The sequence below is a fragment of the Salarias fasciatus genome, chromosome 7, assembly GCF_902148845.1.
Source record: "Salarias fasciatus chromosome 7, fSalaFa1.1, whole genome shotgun sequence".
NCBI classification, from domain to species: Eukaryota; Metazoa; Chordata; class Actinopteri; order Blenniiformes; family Blenniidae; genus Salarias; species Salarias fasciatus.
This window is the reverse complement of record NC_043751.1, coordinates 29,805,161-29,825,946: the sequence shown is the minus strand read 5'-3', so window position 1 is coordinate 29,825,946 and position 20,786 is coordinate 29,805,161. Positions and strand designations below refer to the sequence as shown.

At 46.8% G+C, this 20,786-nt stretch overlaps 1 protein-coding gene across 5 annotated transcripts; it reads right to left on the bottom strand.

The window, feature by feature from the left end:
* Nucleotides 1–154: 154 nt before the first annotated feature.
* On the bottom strand, nt 155–20,001 carry elmo3 (engulfment and cell motility 3). Of its 5 annotated transcripts, none has more exons than XM_030095463.1 (21): nt 19,785–20,001; nt 14,835–14,943; nt 12,153–12,193; nt 11,202–11,274; nt 10,014–10,064; nt 9,619–9,788; nt 9,383–9,482; nt 9,151–9,302; nt 8,656–8,734; nt 7,655–7,705; nt 7,457–7,579; nt 7,111–7,233; nt 6,816–6,920; nt 6,622–6,730; nt 6,404–6,540; nt 2,497–2,660; nt 1,935–2,047; nt 1,737–1,841; nt 1,484–1,563; nt 1,289–1,369; nt 155–1,196 (listed from the first exon to the last, which is right to left on the bottom strand). In XM_030095463.1, the coding sequence occupies exons 2-21, from the start codon at nt 14,910–14,912 to the stop codon at nt 984–986; spliced, it is 2,148 nt and encodes a 715-aa protein (XP_029951323.1). In that variant the 5' UTR covers nt 14,913–14,943; nt 19,785–20,001; the 3' UTR covers nt 155–983. The 5 variants fall into 5 exon arrangements, with proteins under 5 accessions (XP_029951323.1, XP_029951326.1, XP_029951322.1 ...); XM_030095462.1 differs by having other exon boundaries at nt 984–1,196; nt 14,835–14,946; XM_030095465.1 differs by having other exon boundaries at nt 984–1,196; nt 14,835–14,939.
* Between the last annotated feature and the right edge of the window lie 785 nt (nt 20,002–20,786).

Below are 20,786 nucleotides of genomic sequence, written 5' to 3'. Positions count from 1 at the left end.
AACTGATGTTATTATATGCTGTTCTAGTCTAATTACAACAACTTTATCCCTTTATATCACGTGCATATTGTTGAAGGTACTGTGGTAGCACGATGGCAGGAGAAATATAGTCTGTGAGAAATCAAGCGTATAATCTGTGGCTTTTATAAAATAAACCAAAGTTTGGCTACGAGGAAACACTCGCTTTTATTGGTCACCAAACGCACATGAGTCCGAGTGATGATCGTCACAGAGGTGTGTGTGTGTGTGTGTGTGTGTCAGGAAAACACTGCAGAGGAAAACGGTGACTGTGCTGAAATGAAATGGTCCAAAAAAAATATAAAAACAAACGATCGGCTCGTGTCAGTGTGTGAGTAGCAGCTCTGAGTGTCACCACGCTTCACAAGCATCATCACCTTCATTGCACTGGAGTAAGTACCATGTTTAAAAGCATCAGTTTTCAGATGGAAAAAGTCGAGTGGATGTAAAAACCGTTTCCAGATTTCACACAATTAAATTATGGAACTAAAAGAAGATGCACAAAAATCAAAGCTTTTACAGCATCTGACCACTGCTATCCAGGAAGGGTGTGTAGAAGTCCAACACTGAAGGCATTTCTGTTCAACGCGAGCGGTGAATTAACATGTAGCGCTTAATGCCCGACGGGAACGAAAAGCAACAGAAGAACGGAACAGAAGCAGAGTCGGCCTCACACAGGGAAGCTCCCGGCATCAGACACCACTTCAGGCTTATTCAACAATATAAAATGATTAAATGAGACGTTTAAAGTACCATTACTGGAGTGGTCGTGTTTTAAAAGGCGTTGTGTTTGAAGCTGAGTCCATTTGATTCATTCATCAACGACCGCCGAGGCCGTTCCACTCACCCAAAAACCAAAAAAAACCTAAGGTCAGAGTTATAAATCTGTGTTACAGGATGCACAGGTCAGCTCCCACCACACACTCACGCATATTTACACAGTCTCTCTCACACACACACTCGCTCTACTGCTCGGTCTGGCTGAAGTCGTAGCAGAAGTTGTAGTTGCTGGGTGGTTTGGGGATGACCGGGGCGCTGTCCGGGATGGTGACGTTCTCCAGGTCCAGGAGGCGGAGCTTGATCTCCATGGACAGCAGGATCTCCAGCTCGCTGCGCATGGACTCGCTGCTCATCTCCCGGCCCAGCAGGACGCTGAGTCCGTCCGTCCACAGGCAGAACTGACGCACAGAGAGGAGGCCGGTGAGTGTTTCCCCCGGTCGGACTCTGACCGTTTAGCCTAACGCGTGAGGAGGGCGGCGATCGGACTCACGTCGGTTCTGGAGGGGGCGATGAAGTTCAGGCTGTACTCCTCCACGTCGTAGGTGATGCTGAACGCCAGATCCAGCACCTCCTGCACCGGGAACACAGCGAGACTTCACTTTGTGGCAGATTTGAAGGAATCCAGATCAAAATTGTGACATTTTCCTTCCACTGTAACGTAATGAGGGTGAGGAGAGCAGCTGACCTTGTTTTGTTTGCCCTTGTTCTCCTTCATGTGAGGACAGTCTTTTCCCGTTAGCAAGCTCTTGATGTCCGCGACTGGAACTGAAGGAGGAGGCGTAAACAGCAAAGAGAAATGAGTTAGCATCACACAGAGGAAGCAGCACGTTCTCACCAGACCAAACAGAGGCTTCTGATCAGACTGCAGCTCTTCTAACGATCACTGCACTGGACTCTGTTCAGCCTGCCACGGCTGTAAAAGCTGGTCCTGAACTCACTCTTCTCCTGCAGAGCTTCTATCGGGGGGTTTTCCACGTCTTCCTCCACGTCGCCGTAGTGAAGCATTTTGTGATTGGGCGACAAGCGGCAGTACCACAGTTTATCTGCAGGGAATCATCATAAAACAGAGTCAGGAAATCAGTCTAGTGATCCTAAAGTGTGTGTGTGTGTGTTGTGTGTGCGCGCTGGGTGCTCACCCTGCCGCCGCCGGCTGCTGATCTTTCTGAACTTGGTTCCCTGACACAGCCTGTTGAGTCTCTGCTGGCGGATCAGCTCCAGCAGCTCCGGCTTCAGACGCTCCTTCAGCTCTCTGGGAATGAAAGACGCTCATCCGACTTTAGAAAACGCCTCGTAAAGAAACGACATCGTGCAGAAATACGAGGGAATGTTTGTGTCGCTCACTGTTACACTGAGTGTTTAGTGGCTCAACAGACGGCTGCTGGTTCCATACGGGTGGAAACTGTGTGAAAGTCCTTTATACGGCAGCTGGTCGTTTAATCTCACCAGTAAATTCACTAAATCATCATATTGTGGACAAAAAAATACACAACGAGGAATGTAGAATCGGTATTGAGTCAAAGCAGCAACCTGTGATTGATCGGAAATGGTCAAAATGAGCCGACTGGCTCGGTCCGCTTTGACTGGACGGATTTCCAAACGGAAAGCTAAAGCAGCTCAGGAATGTGTGTGTGGGCCGAACGCGCTGCGAGGTGTGTGTTTGTGTGTTTCAGCAGGACACACACGCCGCGTGGCACTCACAGCACGGGCGGAGCGAGCGTCTCCTCCTGGTGCAGCCGCTCCGTCTGCCGCAGCTTGAGGATCTCGCTGTAGTTGAGGGCGTTGACCTTGTTCTTGAAGAGCTCCAGGGAGGTGGGCTTGCTGGACAGCGTCCGGGTGATCTGCTCCCTCACCACCTGCATCACCTGCAGGGCGGAGGCCAGTGAGCGGCGCTCTGCTGGTTCTGCCTCGTGATCAGCTGACACCCTGAGCAGCTGACGTTTCTTACGTTATACTTATCAAACTTTAAGTTCAAATTATGATTTGAATTTGTCTCAATGACCTGTGATTATTTAAACTTTAATTAAATCATGATTAGAGCTGTAAGTGATTTGTTCCGCATTCCAGTTGTTTCTGAACTCATAATATTGTAAAACACTGGAAAAACAGAAACAGCATTTTACAGTGTCAACATGTAATAATGTGAGATTCTGGAAATGCCTATAAAAACACTAAATTCACTTGTAGGAGTGTTTAATGAATGAGCGGAGACGTTTTCTCATCTCGAAGGAGAAACCTGCAGAGCCCCGGACAGGACATCTGAAATTCAACTGTGGCTGCAAAATCATATATACATAAATAGAAATTTGTGGCCTCAGAAACGTAATAAAACTGAAGTTTGTGGTAAATTGTAAAGTATTTTGTGGCCACAATTTAAAGTTTTACTTCAGAAGTCCTGTTGTGGGGCTCCACAGAGTCCACCTTCTCTCACTCACATCACTGCACAAATCAACTGTCCACAAACCAGCGCTCATCCAAATGCAGTGAAAATGTCCCATTTATGATAGAATTCAGCAGTGTTTCGGTTTATTGCCTTTCAGGTTAAAGTCTATCCATGATCTTATCATCTAATAGACATCTGGTAATAGTTACACTGATTTCTAACCCTTGATGTGCTTCTGGGTCTTTAAAAAACTTAAATAAATCCTTTAAATGCATTGTGGAGGACCCTGGTTCGAATCCCGATGATGAAACCACTCCGGTGTTAAAGCAAAGCAAGTGAACAGACCATTTACACCGACTTGCTGCTGCTGATTCTCATTAATGTTCATCAGTTTAAACTGTCGACGCCCTCCTGGTTCACGTCGTCCAATCAGATCTCCCCAAACGCACGCTGTCACCCACAAACCAGCCGAGGGGCGACATGAGCAGTGACGGTTTACACCGACTGCAGATTTAAAATAAAGCATCTGTGTGTTTGAATCAATGCGGATTATGTTTCGTCTTCTGCTTGACTTATTGGCGTGAAGGTCATCCAGGGAGGCTGACCCGGCGTGACCGGGAGCTCGGCCCACTTTCCTCAGCGGAAAATCTATTTCAAAAAATCGATGGCGTTACAAAACCCACCCAACAAACACTCTGCTGACCCAGATCATTCCTGATCGCAGCCGATCGGACTGATTGAGAACGATCAGGAAGTGAGGAGCAGGACGAGCCGGTCGGTGAAGCTCAGAGCGGCCGTCTCCACGCTCCGGGATCAAACTCTCATCACTGCTCTGCATTTTTATTCTCAACTAACAGCAAATCACAGTCAGAATTCTTCAGGATTCATCTTTGCATAATTTCTTAGAAACATTAGTTTTCATCCTCCTCACCAGTGAATGCTCCTAATTAATGTATAAACTTTACAAATATGAATACATGTGAAAGAGAGTTACACCACTTGGCTGCAGATTTGATTGTTTAAGAAACATCCGTCATCGAAAACACTTCAGTGTGAGAACTGAACTCTGCTTTTGCGTTTCTGATTGAAGATGTTTGTTCCAGGAAATCAGAAGTTTTTTTTTTTATTGCGCCTGTTTTCTGTCTGGCAGCGGTGGGAAAAGCAGACGGTGAAATCCAGACTGTCACTCTATACTGTGTGAAAACGCAGCGCCACAAAACAGGCGGCTACAGTTTCACACTGTGATTCCCAGCAGCCAAAATAACTTTACTGTCCGGCAAACTTTAAACACGACACGAGTCCAGAAAGCCTCTTCACTGCGTTACGTCCTCCTAAATCTCTTGTTTGTAATAATTTTTTGACTTTTTGAAGCAATTCAGGGTTTGAGAAGGGAATAAAAGCATGGTTGATGGACGGAGCCTGGCACTATCAGAGCAAAAAGAGAACAGAAACTTGATCTTACCTCCATTTTTACTCCTTTACATCCGATTTTTATCCACAAAAATCTTAATTATTGCTTCAATCTCCACTTGTTGAGGAGTCATTGGAGACTGAGCAGAGATCACCTACATGACAGCAGAGGTGACTGTTTTGTAAACAGACACCCTGATACTCTCACGCACATGCACACACCGCCGCCGCCGCCCCGTCGTCCTGCCTCCCCTCCACGAGCCAATCAGAGCGATGACTGGCAGCCGCCGCCGTTCCCCTCAAACCCCTGCAGGCTGCGAGCGGAGCATCGATCCGCAGACTCGCTGACGTGACGTGCAAGCAGGATCCCTCGCATGCACAGACTAATCACATTAAATGTGTATTGTCACGTCCCGCCGCCGCCGCCGCCTCCTACTTCTCCCTCTGGTTTGTGCGCCGCTCCGATTCCTCCCTCGCTCTCATATTGTTTCCAGAGGTTTTACGTTCCCCCCGTTGTTGTGTAATTACTGCTGATGCTTTGTTTTCCTCCCGTTTCCTTCTCCCTCCGTTTCTGCCCGCTCACCACGCTTCCTTTTGTCCGGCTAATGCCCCTTTGTCCTCGCCCCAAAGCACCCTGGGTAGCGGGCCATGAGGGGAAACAAAAGGCCGGTCTGGCGCTCGGGACACCGGCCCGCTACCGAAGGGTCAACAGGTCGCCCAGTTTTTACGACCGACAGGAGGGCGAGCCGCGGGCGACGGGTGGCGGAGTGTGTTGTGGCAACGTGGGTCAAGACAAAAGCTGAACGGCTGACTCTCTTTCAGAGTGGAGCCATCAATCCTTCCTCCAGACGCCGTTCTGAAGGCGCAATCTGAAGCTGTTCAGTTTCTTTTAGGCCTTTAGAAATCCTCGCAGCGTTCCTCTAATTCGGACTCATGATCCTGTACCGACCATCAAACCTCACAGCCAGAGGGGAACTTTCAAGGATTCATTCACACATTATTTGTGGTTAAAGCAGCCACAAACCAGTCGAAATACTCCAGGAGAAACTTAACGATCCTGTAGGAGGAATGATTCTGCCTGAAACAGACTTGATCTGAACAATAATGGCATCAAACTCAACGTGACATGAATAAATATTGATCTCTGCAGCAGAGGATCAGCTCCTGTGGAGCAATCGATGCTCAATCTCATTCAGTTTAACCTTCTTATGATGAGAACAGCTGGACCTATTCATATTATTTGGTTGTAAAAAAAAAAAAAGAGGAAAAAAGCGTAATCAGTGAGCAGTTATGCCACGTTTTTCCAAATTAACCTCAACTTCCAGCATCTGGTCGTTTATTGTGCTAATTTGTTTTTAACAGAACTGAGAGAGGCTCGTTTTACAAGTGTGTAACATACCGAGTATTAATACTTGGTATTGATATGACGACTACCTGGATACAAAGGTTTATTTCTTCTTTTCAATAACATTAAAGGCCTGAGAGTCACACTTCAATGTATGTATTTTAAACCAAAAGTTATTTTACATATAGACATACATGAATGTATCTTACAGAAAACTTATGTTGCAAACATTTACATTTATTTTTTTTTGGGTCAAAATATGATGCTATTCCTGTTTTTTGTAGTTGTTTTTCTAACCAGATCCCACCAGAATGTGAAATGACTCACAAAACTATAGAATTCTCAATGATATTAACATTTGTTTGGCTGCACCTATACAATCTGATGGTGCAGGAAGTGGAACGCAGTCATCGGGGACGATACGGGACACTACGAGCAGCGGCGTGCTGCTGCGCCGCAGGCCGTCCTACCTTGTCGAAGTCCTCCTGCGTGGCTCTCATTTCCTTCCAGGTCTTGTTGAGCAGCTGAATGCAGCCGCAGAAGAGCTCCTCCAGCAGCCGGTCCTGGCTGAAGAAGATGGGGTGGTAGTCCGATCCGGTCTCTGAGGCTGTCGGCGGAGAGACAGAGATAAGGTTATGAACCGACTGAGATGAAGAAGAGACGGTGTGAAGAGCTGGGTTTCACTCACGGGGCTCCCCGATACGAAGGATTTCACAGAGGATGAGCGTCAGCTGGATGCTGCTTCTGGCAAACGGACACTCGTGTTTGTCCTCTCTGCTGCTGTTCTCCAGGACGAACTGGAGGACGAGCGTCGAGAGAGAGGTTAAGCTGAAAACCAAACTCCTTCCAGCTGCGGGGTGAACGGGACGCGGCGACGCTCACCCTGCTGTAGGCGTCGGGATATCGCGTCGCAAAGTAATTCATGGTGTCCAGAGCTAAGAGGCCCGGCGGCGTCCGCACCAGGTCCTGACCGGGGTTACTGTTGTTCTGAGAGAAACGGTGGACATGAAATGAAAGGATGAGGATGACTCAATCAGCCCCATAACTTACATGTCAGTAAGAACAGCACGGATTCAGGAGGGTTAGAGTTAGGGTTAATCCTAACCCTAGTGGAAATCATGCTGCAACAACTCGAAGGTCACAGTGTCATGAGTGATCTGTGTAAGTTCTCACTTACAGAAAATCCCAGCTTCTTGAACTCCTTGGCGCAGAGCGAGCGCCGCCTCTCGTGACTCAGGCTGTTCTCGCTTTCTGTCTCGAACGCTGCCTGACGCAGATTGTGGAGGATTTCCCTCTGTTCCTGCAGCGGCACGAGAGAAAGATGTTCAACAGCGGCTGCTCTCATGAACGCTTGTTTGGAAATTGATGGTAAACCAGTATTTCAGGTTCTCCAGGTGTTATCCAAACCAAACATGCCAATCAAACATACAGTCCCATATTTTGTGGTCAAACATGAACAGTGAACTGGTTTCACGGTCCCAGGAAAGTGATCAGATTTTGAGAGCCGCGGCGTCCGCGCTCACCGGGTTGTAGCAGTCCAGAGGCATCCGCATGCGAGGCTCCAGGTGGTTGAGGGTGACCGACTGCAGGACGTACAGGTAGTGGGCCATCTCGTCCTGCACCGAGCCGGAACTGTGGATGATGTTCTGCAGCAGACACACATTTTCATCAACATCTTCACGACCGCTTCACAGGTGACTCCTCGAACTAGACGCTCGTACCTTATAGATGTACTGACGGAGGTTCTTCTTGTTCAGGAAGGCAAACATGTCCTTCGAAACAGAGGATGAAGAAGCGAAGCGTTACCAGGCTGCAGTGACAGGATTCCAACACAGGGCGGCGATATAGTGTCAGGAACTGATCAGAGTGTGATCAGTAAAAGGAGGAGGGTGTGAAACATTGAACTCTGGGACAGAGTCGTGACTTACTGGTAAGATTAACTGAGTTCACGAGAAAAACGTTGATAAGAAGGGCGGATTTGTTGACCTGGTGTAAAAGTGAGGAAGTGTGTGTCTGCGTGTGTGTGTCTGCGTGTGTGTGTGCGTGCGGGAATAACAAAGAGGCAGAGAGAAAGGAGACAGTGAAGTGAATGAGGGAACTGTTTCTGTACAATGAGAGCGGAGCAGGCGGGCAGAAAGCCTGGTCTGTCTGCAGCGAGGCGGGGATGAGCTGACAGGATAATGGTCGAGACGGGTCGCTTTCAGCCGTCCGGGGGAAGAAGTGGAGCCGACGGGACTCCGAGTCCAGCGTACAATAACAACCCTCCAGCCCAGGGGGCATGCAGGTCCAAGCTGGACTCCAGAGCAAGGCTTCACCATACCGAAGAACTGAACTGAACTATGGGAAATGTCTACATTCGCACTGCGTTTGCAGAGGGCAGTGCACTTTGTCCCAGACTCTGAAGCTGTACGGCACAGAAGAATAATTCAAAGCAGACCCTGGATGCAGTGACAGCCCTTGTTAGCCGGGTTAAGTCACTGTTGGCTTCGTTTAGTTCGCTGGAATTTCTTACAATATACAAGAAACGGTTCCAGGGTTTATTGAAAAATAAAAACCATGAGCGAAAGTTGACTTTACAAGTCCGTAGGCCTTTACTGTTTGAGAGTAGCAAACACTGGAGAATCCTGGGACTGATTAAACACCAGCCTCGCTGCCTGATCTGGCATTTGGTGAAGAGGAAGTTGATATAAATGTGTAAATGTGTGAGAGACTGCAGCAGCACCTGTCTGTCTGAATCACCAGCTGTTTGCAGCAGGGCCATAAGCAGAGCCATGGCTTTAGTCTGGATCTGCTGATTGGTCCTGCAAGACATTCGAATACGCAATTTAACAGGCTTAAAAACAATGACGTAGTGGAATCCGTTGTGTTCTCTCCTCACTGAGTTACACATGACTGTAAAATCCCAGAGCGATCAACAGCAGCAGGCAGTTTACATGTTTTAAAACTTCCCGTTCGTGAGACAAAAACTCACACTTATCACTCCACTACCGCTTAGTGGCTTACTTTTCCGTTTATCTTTCATCAAAACTTTGAATCAGAGTGACTCAGAACAAACACCTGCAAATAAAGGTGTGAAAAGCTTTACAGTCACCTCACAGCCATGTCTGCTTGACTGTGAAGGGGGAAATAAATACTTAATGATGCTACAGATGTGTAAAAAAGCCTCACTTGAACAAAAGTGACTCCAATGCGTTGCGTCCTGCAGGAGGGTACTTACACCTGGAGGTGGGCGATGAGCCGCTCCATGGTGACTTCATGCTTCACTGCCAGAAACAGGCTGTTGCTGCTCAGCACCATGTTCTCCAGGATGTCCAGGGACACCTGCTGTATCGACGCGTCGGTCGGCTTGGCGTTGACGAAGCCCGCGATCTTAAAGGGGAGACGGGGAGAGGCGTGAGACAGAGAGTCCAGCGCCGGCTAGAGCGAGGACGGAGGCGAGCCGGAGGAACCTTCTTGATGAAGACGGACGACAGGTTCTCCCACGAGACGATGCCGTGATCCATCAGCTCCATGAACGCCGTCAGTGTGTGTGTCATGATCACGTTGCTCCTGGAAGGCAAGACGACAGCCACAAGGGATAATACGATTCAGAGTTTGCACGTTCTTCCTGTGCATGTGTAGGTTTTTGCAGATGGAAGGACGAACGGCGAACGCTCATCGCTCAAACGTCCTAAGAAGCACTAACTCGTTGGAGTCCTCGACGATCTTGACCAGCAGCAGGTGTCCGTCTCGGCTGATGAACTCCTGCGCGAAGGTCACGTCTGTGGAAACGGTGGCCAGCTCCTTCAGCGAATCGCAGCGCACGCCGGCGTCGGCGCTCTGGATGCCCTTGAACAGGTCCTCCGCACAGCGGCCCTGGGCCGGGAAACAAAACACGCACAAGACAGACACAAGCTCTTAAATCACAACACAACAGTTTCTTTCTTTGTGACAGATCCACGCAGGCCTCCGCCGCTTTCTCTATAATTTTCTGCACTCAGAATGCAAATAAAGACGGGACCCGGGCGGCGAGAGGCTAAAAATGGGAAGAATGTGAGGAGAGGGAGGTGAAGGAGGACAGCGGCTGGGAGGCAGACTCACCGGTGCCTTGGTCAGACGCAGAATGCAGCCGTTTTTAATGTCCAGGCGATTCTGTAACACACACACACACACACACAAGGAAGAAGCTTCAACAAAACACACTCACAATCATGGACTTCCAGTCATTCTGCACAGGGAAGGAGGAAGACGCTCAGAGGAGCCACTCAATGAGTACAGTAGAGTGCCAAACGTCTGTCAGTGCTCATGTTTTGGATCAATACTTTGTTTCTTCCCGTCCTGTTCTTTCCATTTCAGCTTCATTCGCCACAATATCTTTAAAATGAAACGATCGAGATGCGCTTTAAGCTCAGACTCTCAGCTTTAGTTGGGAGGATCCTGCTGCAGAAGAAGTTATAGACTTATCTGACGGAGTCACAGGAGGTCATTTCAACCGCGTCTGCGTTCCTGAATACATCGAGTTCTGGTTTGCTGATTGGTTGACGAGGCTCATCGAACACTGCGCTCATGTGTAGCAAATGGAAAACTTCCAAAAGTACGACAGATTTCAGCCTCTTTCTCGTGTGCGATGAAAATACATCCCACGAAAACATTTGGCAATCAGCAGAGACGGCGCTTTGCAGGACGGACGGCTCAGCTCTGTTTGAGCGCAGAACTGTGTGAGTTTCTATTGCAGATCCGGCGCAATCAGGAAATAATCAGCGTCATTGTTATACCGCGTGCAATCAGGCTAAACGCTCCACAAGCTCAGCGAGACGCTGCTCTTAAACTGAAACATGTGTCTGACTGTAAACACTTAAAGATGCGGGCGTTCCTGTTCCCTCTCCGAGCTGCAGGACAGCGAGCAGCGAGGTCCAGGCCGTCGTGAGGAGCCCGCCGTCCAGCAACCTTCATGCACTTCTCTGGTGGGGCTAATGCGTTCTGCAGCTCAGAGGGGGGGCCAGGGGGCGGGGCTTCCAGCACCGATCCTCTCCAAAGGCCACTTGTCACTGAGGAGGATGAGTGAAGTTCCAGCTGCGTCTCGTCGTTTCTTCCTCCCCCTCCGTCTCCTGCTTTCTCGTTGGGCGTTTCGAATTTTTCCAGACATTCCTCCAACCTGAGATCCGCCCCGAGCCGGTCGTGATTCACTCATCCTGGACGCTCACGTTGCACGGCGCACTCAGGATGAGCGGAGACGCTTTCACCAGAGACGTTAACACTCATGCTGATCTGTGCAGAGAAGCGACTGACCGATTCGGTGATGTACATCTGCACCCCGTCGGCGTACTGCAGGGCGTAGTTATCAGGGCCGGGGAGGTTCCAGCTGAACACACACACACACACACACACACACACTTAAACCAATGTAAACAGCCACAACGGCTCACACAGCTGAATAATAATGGTGTTAAACATTAGCAAAGGAAAGAGGAAGCAAAAGAGGTTCAATGACATTTAACCCTTTCTCTGGCTGACGGCCTTATCTGGTAACTTTCTCATTCTTCTTGTTTGTATCAACATTAAAAAAAGCATATTACTAAGACACTAAAGTACAATTTGTTGAATAGAGGCAACACTTCAGCTGCAGCATGCTCTGATTTAGGGAAAACACATCAACCTGCAAGTCCATAGAAACACCCCTGATTGATCATTTTAACCCAGAAGAGAGGATGTGACTCCGTATTAATCAAAATGTGCCGTGCACGTTAAAATTACACAGCCAAAAATTGAAAATACAATGGAAAAGTTCATTTTTTCACAAGTATTCATTGATTCATATCATGAAAGTTTGATAAGTTTAGCCTAAAAGTACAAAAAATTCAAAATAATATATCTAATATTTAAGTATTTATTAAGAAATAGGAAATAAAATTCATTCAATCAGATGCTTTTTGGACTTTCATAACCAGAAACTGTCTGCATCCCAAAGAAAACGTTCTATTTCAAAGTATTTCAGTGTTATTCTTCACAGTTAAAGCAGACACTGGAAGTCCAGCTCACACCGGCATTATGGAACTGCTACAGAAACACATCCAGCTCCAAAAAGTCAGGTTTGAAGTCACACAGTTTCCCGGTAAGCGTTTATTTTTAGTTACTTATTAAAGTCGAGAAAGGTTTGAGAAAAAGCACGTCTTGAAACATCCCCGGATAACGTCTTGTGGTTGAATGTGTCTATTTCAGTATTCGAGTGAGAGAACTTACCCATCACACACTTCCTTTATCACGGCAGACAGAGGCTTTTTCTGCAGAGACACAGAACAACACAGCGTCACACCAGCACTGAAAAACCCCAGAATCGCTCGGAAAATATCACAATTTATCTACAAATTCAACCGCAGATCCATCACAACCGCAGATCCACCACACACACACACCTGCTTGTGCAGACATGTGGGTCAAAACAACAGGACCGTGGGATCAAAGCTCTTTCTGTCACTGAGCAGGAGTTGTGCGTCCGTGGAGAGGAAATCCTGGATCTCCCCGGCGCTTTCTGAGCGCCGCCGCCCCCGGAGCCCAGATCCCTGTCCGTACGCCAATAAGAGCCGGACCGCCTCCACGTCTGACTCCGGGCCGCGCTGCCATTAGCGGTCGGCGCTGCGGCAGCCCAGTGAAAATGTCTCCAGGTTCTGCGGTTCACGGTGTGTCATTAGTGGCGACCAGCAGGGTCAACCCATCAGAAGTGTCTGGCGGGCGCGTCTGTGCCAGCGGGAAGCGTCTCAGAGGGCTTGGAGCAGAGCGCCGAGCTGGGACACCGGCTGAATCTGGAGCCTTGATGCTCTGAATCCTGCCTCCGTTCACCGATCGATCACTCAGATCAGCTTCCCGTTTCGGTGATCTGAACTGCCAGCAGTGAGAATGACTTCAGCCACTGCTCCGCGCTTCAGTCCTTCCCTCCGCTTTATTCCCCTGTTTGTAGCTGTGAACACTGTTGATGAGGAGGCCACTGGATAACAAATCTAAAAGCTAAGCGCGATCTTCCACTGTGGAACATTTTCCAGCCGCTGTAAAAACCATTTACTCCTCCTGAGGTGATGAGCCAGCCGGGGGTGTGATGAATACACACACTCACTCACTCACACACTCACACACCGAGCCTTGTTTTACAGTTTAAACTCATGTGAAGCATCTTACACAAGGAAGTACAACTTCCCCCGAGTTTCTTGGAAACATATGGAAAAATTCCCACATTGATAAATCTGTTAAAAACCGAAGACACAAATCATGAGAAAAGATTTTGAACATAGTATGAAAATAAAAGTTAATATGGAAATGAACACTTAGAAGTTAACTGCAGAAATTAATTATATTAAAATTAGAAATGATTATATCATGGATTTTTTTTGCTTGGGTATTTTCACATTAGTTTTTATCATTCTATAACAGTTCATGTCACATGGATTTATTTTTCTCTTACAGCTGCAAATAAGAGAAAATGAGTCAATTTGTAAAATTAAGCGAAAAATTTATCAAGTTCATGAATTCCCAGCATCAGTTTTGAGTAGATTCAGCAGCTTTGGACTTCACTGAACTTACTGTGATTTATGAGTTTTGTCCTCTAGTGGAGACTAAAAATCCCAAAAGCAGGAGGTTGCATAAAACCCAGAGAAAAATCTCAAGCATGCACAGGGAGAACATGCAAATATTGTGCTAACCACTACATCAGCATGAATCCTTGCAAAAAAAATATCTTAAAATTATACTGTGAGGGAACGGTGAAGACACGTACCACACCTGTCAGATGTGAATATCTGAAAGATCAGCCAGTCAAACTCATTTATCCACTGCCTTTCATACAGAGAATGTGACGACTTTCCCGTCCATCCACTACATCTATTTCTGATAAGTTCACTACACAAAACCTGCAAAAGATGGATCAACATCCACATTACAGGAGAAAAGTTATCACACACTCGCTGTATGATCTTCAGAGTGGATAAAATCATCCAGTCGCTGACAGGTGTTACATTACTCCCTGCTGCTGTTTATTTGGCTGTTAGATGTTTGAAAAGGAAATCATGTCAGTCTCAGTCAGAGTTAACCAGAGACTCTCACACAGCAGCGGCTCCATCAAACCGCCGTCATAAGGAAGTGAGCGCCGCCACGTCCTGCTGGCACCCGCAGTATATTCACCCTGACAGCTTTACGGGGCACGCGAGGAACCTCGAGGAGGATCGATCTACTGATGGAATCACTTCATATCCAGGCGGTGGAGAGATTTATGCGCCTGCGTCTGGATTAGCGCACGAGCTTGTTACTTTGTTGAATATTTGAACTTGTGAAAAAGACACAATTTGAACATTGTAATAAATCAGTGAGTGTACTAACAGGGATCTGAAGAATGGCTTCGACTGAGGCGATACCGTCAGCGACTAACAGATAAAGAAAACCACAGGCTGTGGTTTACCAGATTTAGTGAAAACAACACGGACGTCATGAGTTTATGAGCAACGTGACGGCAAACTGCTTCAGACGCTCATGACTTTCAGCAAACTCGATGTGTAAAGGTTGCTCTATGAAGGATCAAACCTTTGGGTCTGGACAGTTTCTGCAGTGATCCTGCTGTAACGCTCACATCGCTGTCATCACCGTTTCTTTTCTTTTCTTGCATGAAGTGTTCATTAAGACAGACGTGCTGAATGTCACTCACACCTCCACCTAATGAACATGTTCTTACTAGGAGATTCAAAAAGTGTGAATAAGTTGGGTTTTTTCAGCTTGGGTGCTTCAGCTTCTTAAACTTGATGATCCACTGTGACACCTATTGCTGCGGAAATACCAGAAGAAGGAAGAAGAAGCTGTAGAGCCAGCTGCCACTGCAGTGTGAGTGTGTGTGTGTGTGTGTGTGTGTGTGTGTGTGTGTGTGTGTGTGTGTGTGTGTGTTACCTGGTCCAGCTGTATGAGCTGGGGGTAGGCCCCTGGCATCTGGATGGCGATCTTCACGATGTCCTTCTGCTGCGGCATCCTGGCTCCTCTGGACTCCACCGCTCGCTACCTGCTCCACACACACACACACACAAACACACACACTCATCTCAGGCCAGTGGATCTGGGGTTACATAAACCACGCTGCTGCGGCTCATCCTCACAGGAAGAGGGCTTCTACAGGGCCTTCCAGTGTGGAGTTTGCATGTTCTCCCTGAGCTGCCGTCTCGACATGTCGCTGTGCGTTGGAAGACAGTCTCAGTCATGAAGTGACGATCAAGTTTTCGGTATGAAGCAGTGAAAACACCACGTTCCCCTTTTCACTGGTATTTCTGGAGCGCTGAGTCAAGCTGAGACGGCCGAACGCCGCCTGCTTCAGACGGCGCGGATTCACTCTTCCGTCGACTTCCACCACTCTCACACTTCCTGCTCGGCTCTCGGACAGCATTCCCAGAGGACACAGAAGAAGCCGTTGTTGTGTGCGTTTCCCCCCCCGGCCCGTTTCGCCGTCCTGCCCCCGGCCGAGACTCGCTCGCAGCATGTGGAAACAATACAGCAGAATTCTCATGTACATTCATGAGCTGGTGATGAAGGGGAGGAGATGGACGCTCGCTCGGCGTCTGCTTGTGATTAATACAACAGATACGAGCGCCTCCAGCCTCAGAGAGAAGAGAAAACTCCGAGTTCACGGCGTGCTTTAAAGCAACACCCCCACCACTGTCATAACAAGCACATGCCTTCACCGTCCTCTCACCTCGCTCACCCTGAGGCGGCGTTTTTTTTTTTACTCATTTCACTAGATTCACACAGTAAAGACTCATAACTGCGATTTAAAGACATTATTAACAGGAAACAGACTGAAAGTGCTTAAACATGTGGTGATGCTGAAGGTCAATTTCCTCCCAGCACACAGTGAGAAGCTTTTACAGGCCTAATCTGAGAGAGATTTGTAGGAATGCGGTTTATTATGGGAGAGCTTATGAGTCAGCTAATTCGAGGAAAAAAGTCCGGGTGAAGCCGCGTCACGTCCCTGAAACAACACAGGCCGCCTGCGGCTTTTCGAAAGCCGTCTGAGCCGCGCCGTGACGGGCCCGGAGCGGAGGCGGAGGGAGCGGAGATCCCGTTCGGCTCCGTCCGGACAGTTCAGCACAATTATTGTATTGAAATTGGAACACACACATTGGCTGCTGTGTCTGAGCAATTTTCCTCAAGAGCTGGAAATCTGGAGCTCCCTCAATAGTCTGTGTGAAGCATTGAAATGCGCCATATATATGATGGGATGGCGCACACACACACACACCTCTGCAGGGACTAGTCTACACCCGAGGGTCTCAAAGTGCAGGACGATCAGTTAGGAACTGGGATGCAGACTTCACATTATTCCTCAATAGCAGGTCTTTGTTACAGAACCAAGAGATTAAGACACAGTTATCAGACAAGTCCAAACTACATGAAAGGCTGAACAGGATAAAACTGCAATTATATTGTAAATAAATTTAAGAATAATCTGACTGAAAGTATGAAGACGAAGTGAAAAAACAGTTCAATCAGAACTGTACTGGGCTGATCTTCCTGTGAAACGCAGGTCCGTTCCAGCGGCGGTATGCATTTAAAAACATGACAGCAGGTTGAATTTCAATCAGGAAGTTGCAGGTTCTTTACCCCATCTGGTCCATATGTCAGAGTGTCCTTGAGCAAGACGCTAAATCCAAAACGGCTCATACTGGAAGGACTGAGCACCTTGCATGACAGCCGCCTTCGCTGGTGTGTGAGTGTGTGAGTGAACGGGTGAATGTGACTTGCATGTCAAAGCGCTTTGTGGGCTGCTGTTCAGTGGAAAAGCGTTATATAAGAGAACTCCATTTAACTGTTCTTTTCTTTAAAGTATTCTTCAAATTCGATCGAAGTTGGCGTGGATCGACTCGACAGACCAGGTTTTCTCAAACTCCCACCAACTCAGATCAGATTTCAACACATCTGAACGAAAGGGTGCGAATAATGGAAAGATTGTCACTCAAATCATCCACTATCTTCACAGCTTTATCAAGCTTTATTAACAGATCTCAAATATGTTTCAAGCAAACATTTTATCCACGCCCAGATATCCACAACACACAAAAACTGGAGTGTTATGCTCATGAAGAAAGCTTTAAGTGATCCGTAACAATGAGTAAAGAGAGCAACAGAAACTCCAGCCTGGACCGGCCTGATGTCTGCCATCTCAGACAGCACCTCACCTGTAAAGCCCGTGACAACGCGCAAGATCATCTGAAACCGAAAGTGGCCACTATTAGTTTCACTACAGACATCAGGAGCTCAGACATTTGTCTCGCTGCACACTGGACTGATCAGGACACTTCACAGTTCAGTCAAGCATCCAGGACGCGATGAACAACTGGGGAACAAGCAAAGAACAAACTCATCTTATATCATAAAACCGCTATATTGAGTCGTTACACCAAGTGTGCAAAATTAGAGTTCTGACTGCAGAGAAGACTTCTGTGGTTTCTTCTCACAGAGCAACAAAACTGGGTGAAGAGGTACAGAAGATGAGTGACCCATAGAAAGACAAGCACTATATAATAGTGTAACTTCTGAAGCTCATGCAGGAAACTAGAGTCAAACTTTCAAGAGCAGACCTTTACCCTGCTGTAAACACCCGAGAAACGAGAACAAAGGGTCAACAGAGGACTGCAGCAAGTTATATTTGATACACTAAAACAGATGTTTGTCCACAGAAACATTTAAAAGTGACAGATCTGTCAGAGAAAGGGGCTCAGCATGAACTGCTCTGAGTTAACTCGTGCTGCTGCGTTCATCAAGTCCACACATGCTGCAGCCCTTGTGCAACACTGAATAAAGGCTCAGCCGCCACTGCTGTTCACAAACCATAATCCTAAAGCTCATGCTTTAAGTCACAACACAACTTCAAAATATTTTTTGAAATTGTCTGACACTTTTAATTTCATTGTGTACGCACATGTAATCCCAGGACACCCTGTGGAAAAACGTTTTTTGTACTTCTAGCTGCAGCAGCTCTCCCTGAGAAAACCTGCTGCTCAGTAATAACACGTCGCTCTCCTTGTGTGACTACACCAGAAGGCAGAGGGGAGGTTTTCATCTTGGTTAACCACCGCAGTGTGTACGTGGGAGTCTGTACCTGTCTGTGCCTGCTCGTCGCGTCCTCTGAATGAAGTCAGTGGAAGCTGAAAGCAGCAGGTCTGCTGTCTGTGTCTGGCTGTGGTGAACGAAAACCAACAGCATGCAACACTTCAGGAGCTCGAACCAGGCGACAAATGATGGGTCAGCCCTTTTATTCCATGGCGTAAATGATACTAACTACCTAATGATACTCTCTCTCTTTCTGGGCCCAGTTTTTTCACAACTACGCTGAGCTGCATGCGTTTTGTTTTGTTCATGCTGCCACTCTTCCTTACAGATCCCATACAGCTTGGTCTGACCTCCAGTCTCCACTTTCAGCTCTGGCAAATAGTTTATCACATGAGAGACAGTTTTATGACACTGACAAGAACGAAGCAGTCTGAAGGCCGTCCACTCCATCCCCAAAGTCATCAAGTCCCACTGAGACAGAGCAGCCGCACACAGTACATCCTTTACTCTTCCTTATCTAAATACTGCATATTTTGTCTACTTCGGGTTTCTCCAGGAATACATTCCCCGGATGTTGGCTCCTCAGAGAGCAAGTACTCTGTGGACTAGTGATCTCTCTGAATTCTCTAAAATGTATCTTAACTTCATCTGTAATAAACCGAATCCTCATCGGGTCCGGTGAATTTCTTCCAGCTCCTCTGCAGAATTTTCTTGGGATCTGCAGACACAGTAACTTGAGGAGCAGTTAAATCAGAACGACCATAAAATAAAAACAAAAATAATCAGACAATAAACTATGTTACTTGCAACCTTCGTGACAGTTACTAAATATGACAGTGTTTACATTTCCAAACAGAAATGGCAGGCGAGCACACATCATGCAAGAATAGACACGAGAAGGGCAGAATATCAGAAGATCCATACGATCATGTTAGATTTCACCTGCTGAAGTGTGTATGACCAGTACATACAGGGTGGAAGGTTGTAAGAGTGTGTCAGCCAAATATAATGTGACTCGACTGTTTCCCATTGAGCTGTTCCCTCGGAAGCAGATCAGTAGATCAGTAAAAAGAGACAAAAGCTAAAATAAAAGTTGACTCTATCCAGCAGCAGCTGTCACTTTGCCTCATTAAGCTTAAAACCACAAACACGCCCACATCTTTTGTGTTGGCCTGCAGACCAAATGTGTGTGTCTAAGACCCCCTGGACTGACACACACACACACACACACACACACACACACACACACACACACACACACACACACACACACACACACACACACACACACACACACACACACACACACACACACCCCTCCCTTCTGTGTGGAAAGTGTGTGTATGTGTGAAGTGGGAAGCTCTCAGCTGCCTGAAATTCCTGACCTGACAGGAAGGCGCGCGCGCACACACACACACACACACACACACACACCCATTTCCAAGAGAAAAGACACACAACTTCTGAGCAGAGATTCTGCTGTGATTTAAAGGCAACCTACTCAAAAGCAAAGGTGTCATTAGAGTAATGATGCAATTGGTTTTAGGCAGTTTTTATTCATATTATTATATAATTATTTTTGCACCTATACGTGAAGCCGGACTTTGCAATAAAACAAAGTGTGCATCTGCAAAGTCTTCTACTGCATTAGAGTTAATACAACAAATGCAATTGCGCGCTAGGAGAGCATGTAGTTTATCAGATCTCAGACAGAGCGTCATGAACAGTGTGGTTCAATATGAGTGAATTACAATCAGTTCTTTTTTTTTTTTTTTTTTTATAACCATGATTTGTTCCTACCTGGTTTGAAAAGACAAGTCGAGGTTTTTACTGTCCTGCAGAAACAGTCGGACCAAGAAACATTTGCAGCTTCCGGGAGGAGTTAAATCCGTGTGAAAAGGCGCTTTTTCCCCACTCAGAGAGACATCTGAACTGTTTGGAAAGGCAGAGAAAAACTCTTCACGGTAAGTTTTCGGGAGTGATTAGTTGACCTAAAAGTTCCGGGTTGGAGTCGTTTCTGTCGGAGGATTGTGTCAAACGGAAATATTCAGGAAGCTACTTCCTGTATGCAACCTTCAAATTAAAGCACTTCCGGTCCACTGCTTAAATTTACTTAAAAATGTAAGAAAATATTCAGGAAATAAAAGTAAAGTTTATAGTTTATCGATATGTCTTTTGTATTAGTTTCCTATTTAAAATCTCAGTAACAACTGTTTTTATGGATTTGTTCGTATTGCAAAAAAAAAAAAAATTAAAACTGGTTTGCTTTATTCTGAAATAAAAAAACCTGTACATACTGGAGCCGTTTATGTTGTTCTAACTTCATATTTTACACATTTCCTCCACATATTAAGTCGTTGATTTACTTATTCAGCAGTTGTCCACAGCTGCCCCCTGCTGTTTCCCTCCTCTTCAAGCAGCATCACTGTCTGCACTGGAGCACAGGGGGTCTGCACTCTGGGTTTATGGGACTCCTCTCCAGCTCTGTTGGCCTTCAAAACTTTTTTTTCCACAATAATTCATTTTGGCATGTTAATATTTATTTTAATATTTTAGCTACAGAAAACACAGAAGTCTAAAATAAGGTCATGGTGAACTCCTCAAGCAAGATACTGCTCAAAGTCTTAATGTCATCGAGTAATGTCCACTCTTCTCCTCTAAGGCGTAATCCTGTTCAGGGTCACAGGGCACTAGAGCCAATCCCAGCTAACTATTGGTAAGGGCAGGATTCATCCCGGACAGGATCACAGGGCAAACAAAGAGAAACAGACAACCACACACACAAATTCACACCCAGGGGAA

Excerpts from the sequence above, each read along its gene's own strand:
- elmo3 (XM_030095463.1), bottom strand. The coding sequence starts at position 14,912 with ATGCCGCAGCAGAAGGACATCGTGAAGATCGCCATCCAGATGCCAGGG. Across the intron at positions 9,483-9,618 it reads ATCGTCGAGGACTCCAACGA|GAGCAACGTGATCATGACAC; the intron begins GTTAGTGCTTCT and ends CTTGCCTTCCAG. Across the intron at positions 9,303-9,382 it reads CGTCCGTCTTCATCAAGAAG|ATCGCGGGCTTCGTCAACGC; the intron begins GTTCCTCCGGCT and ends CTCCCCTTTAAG.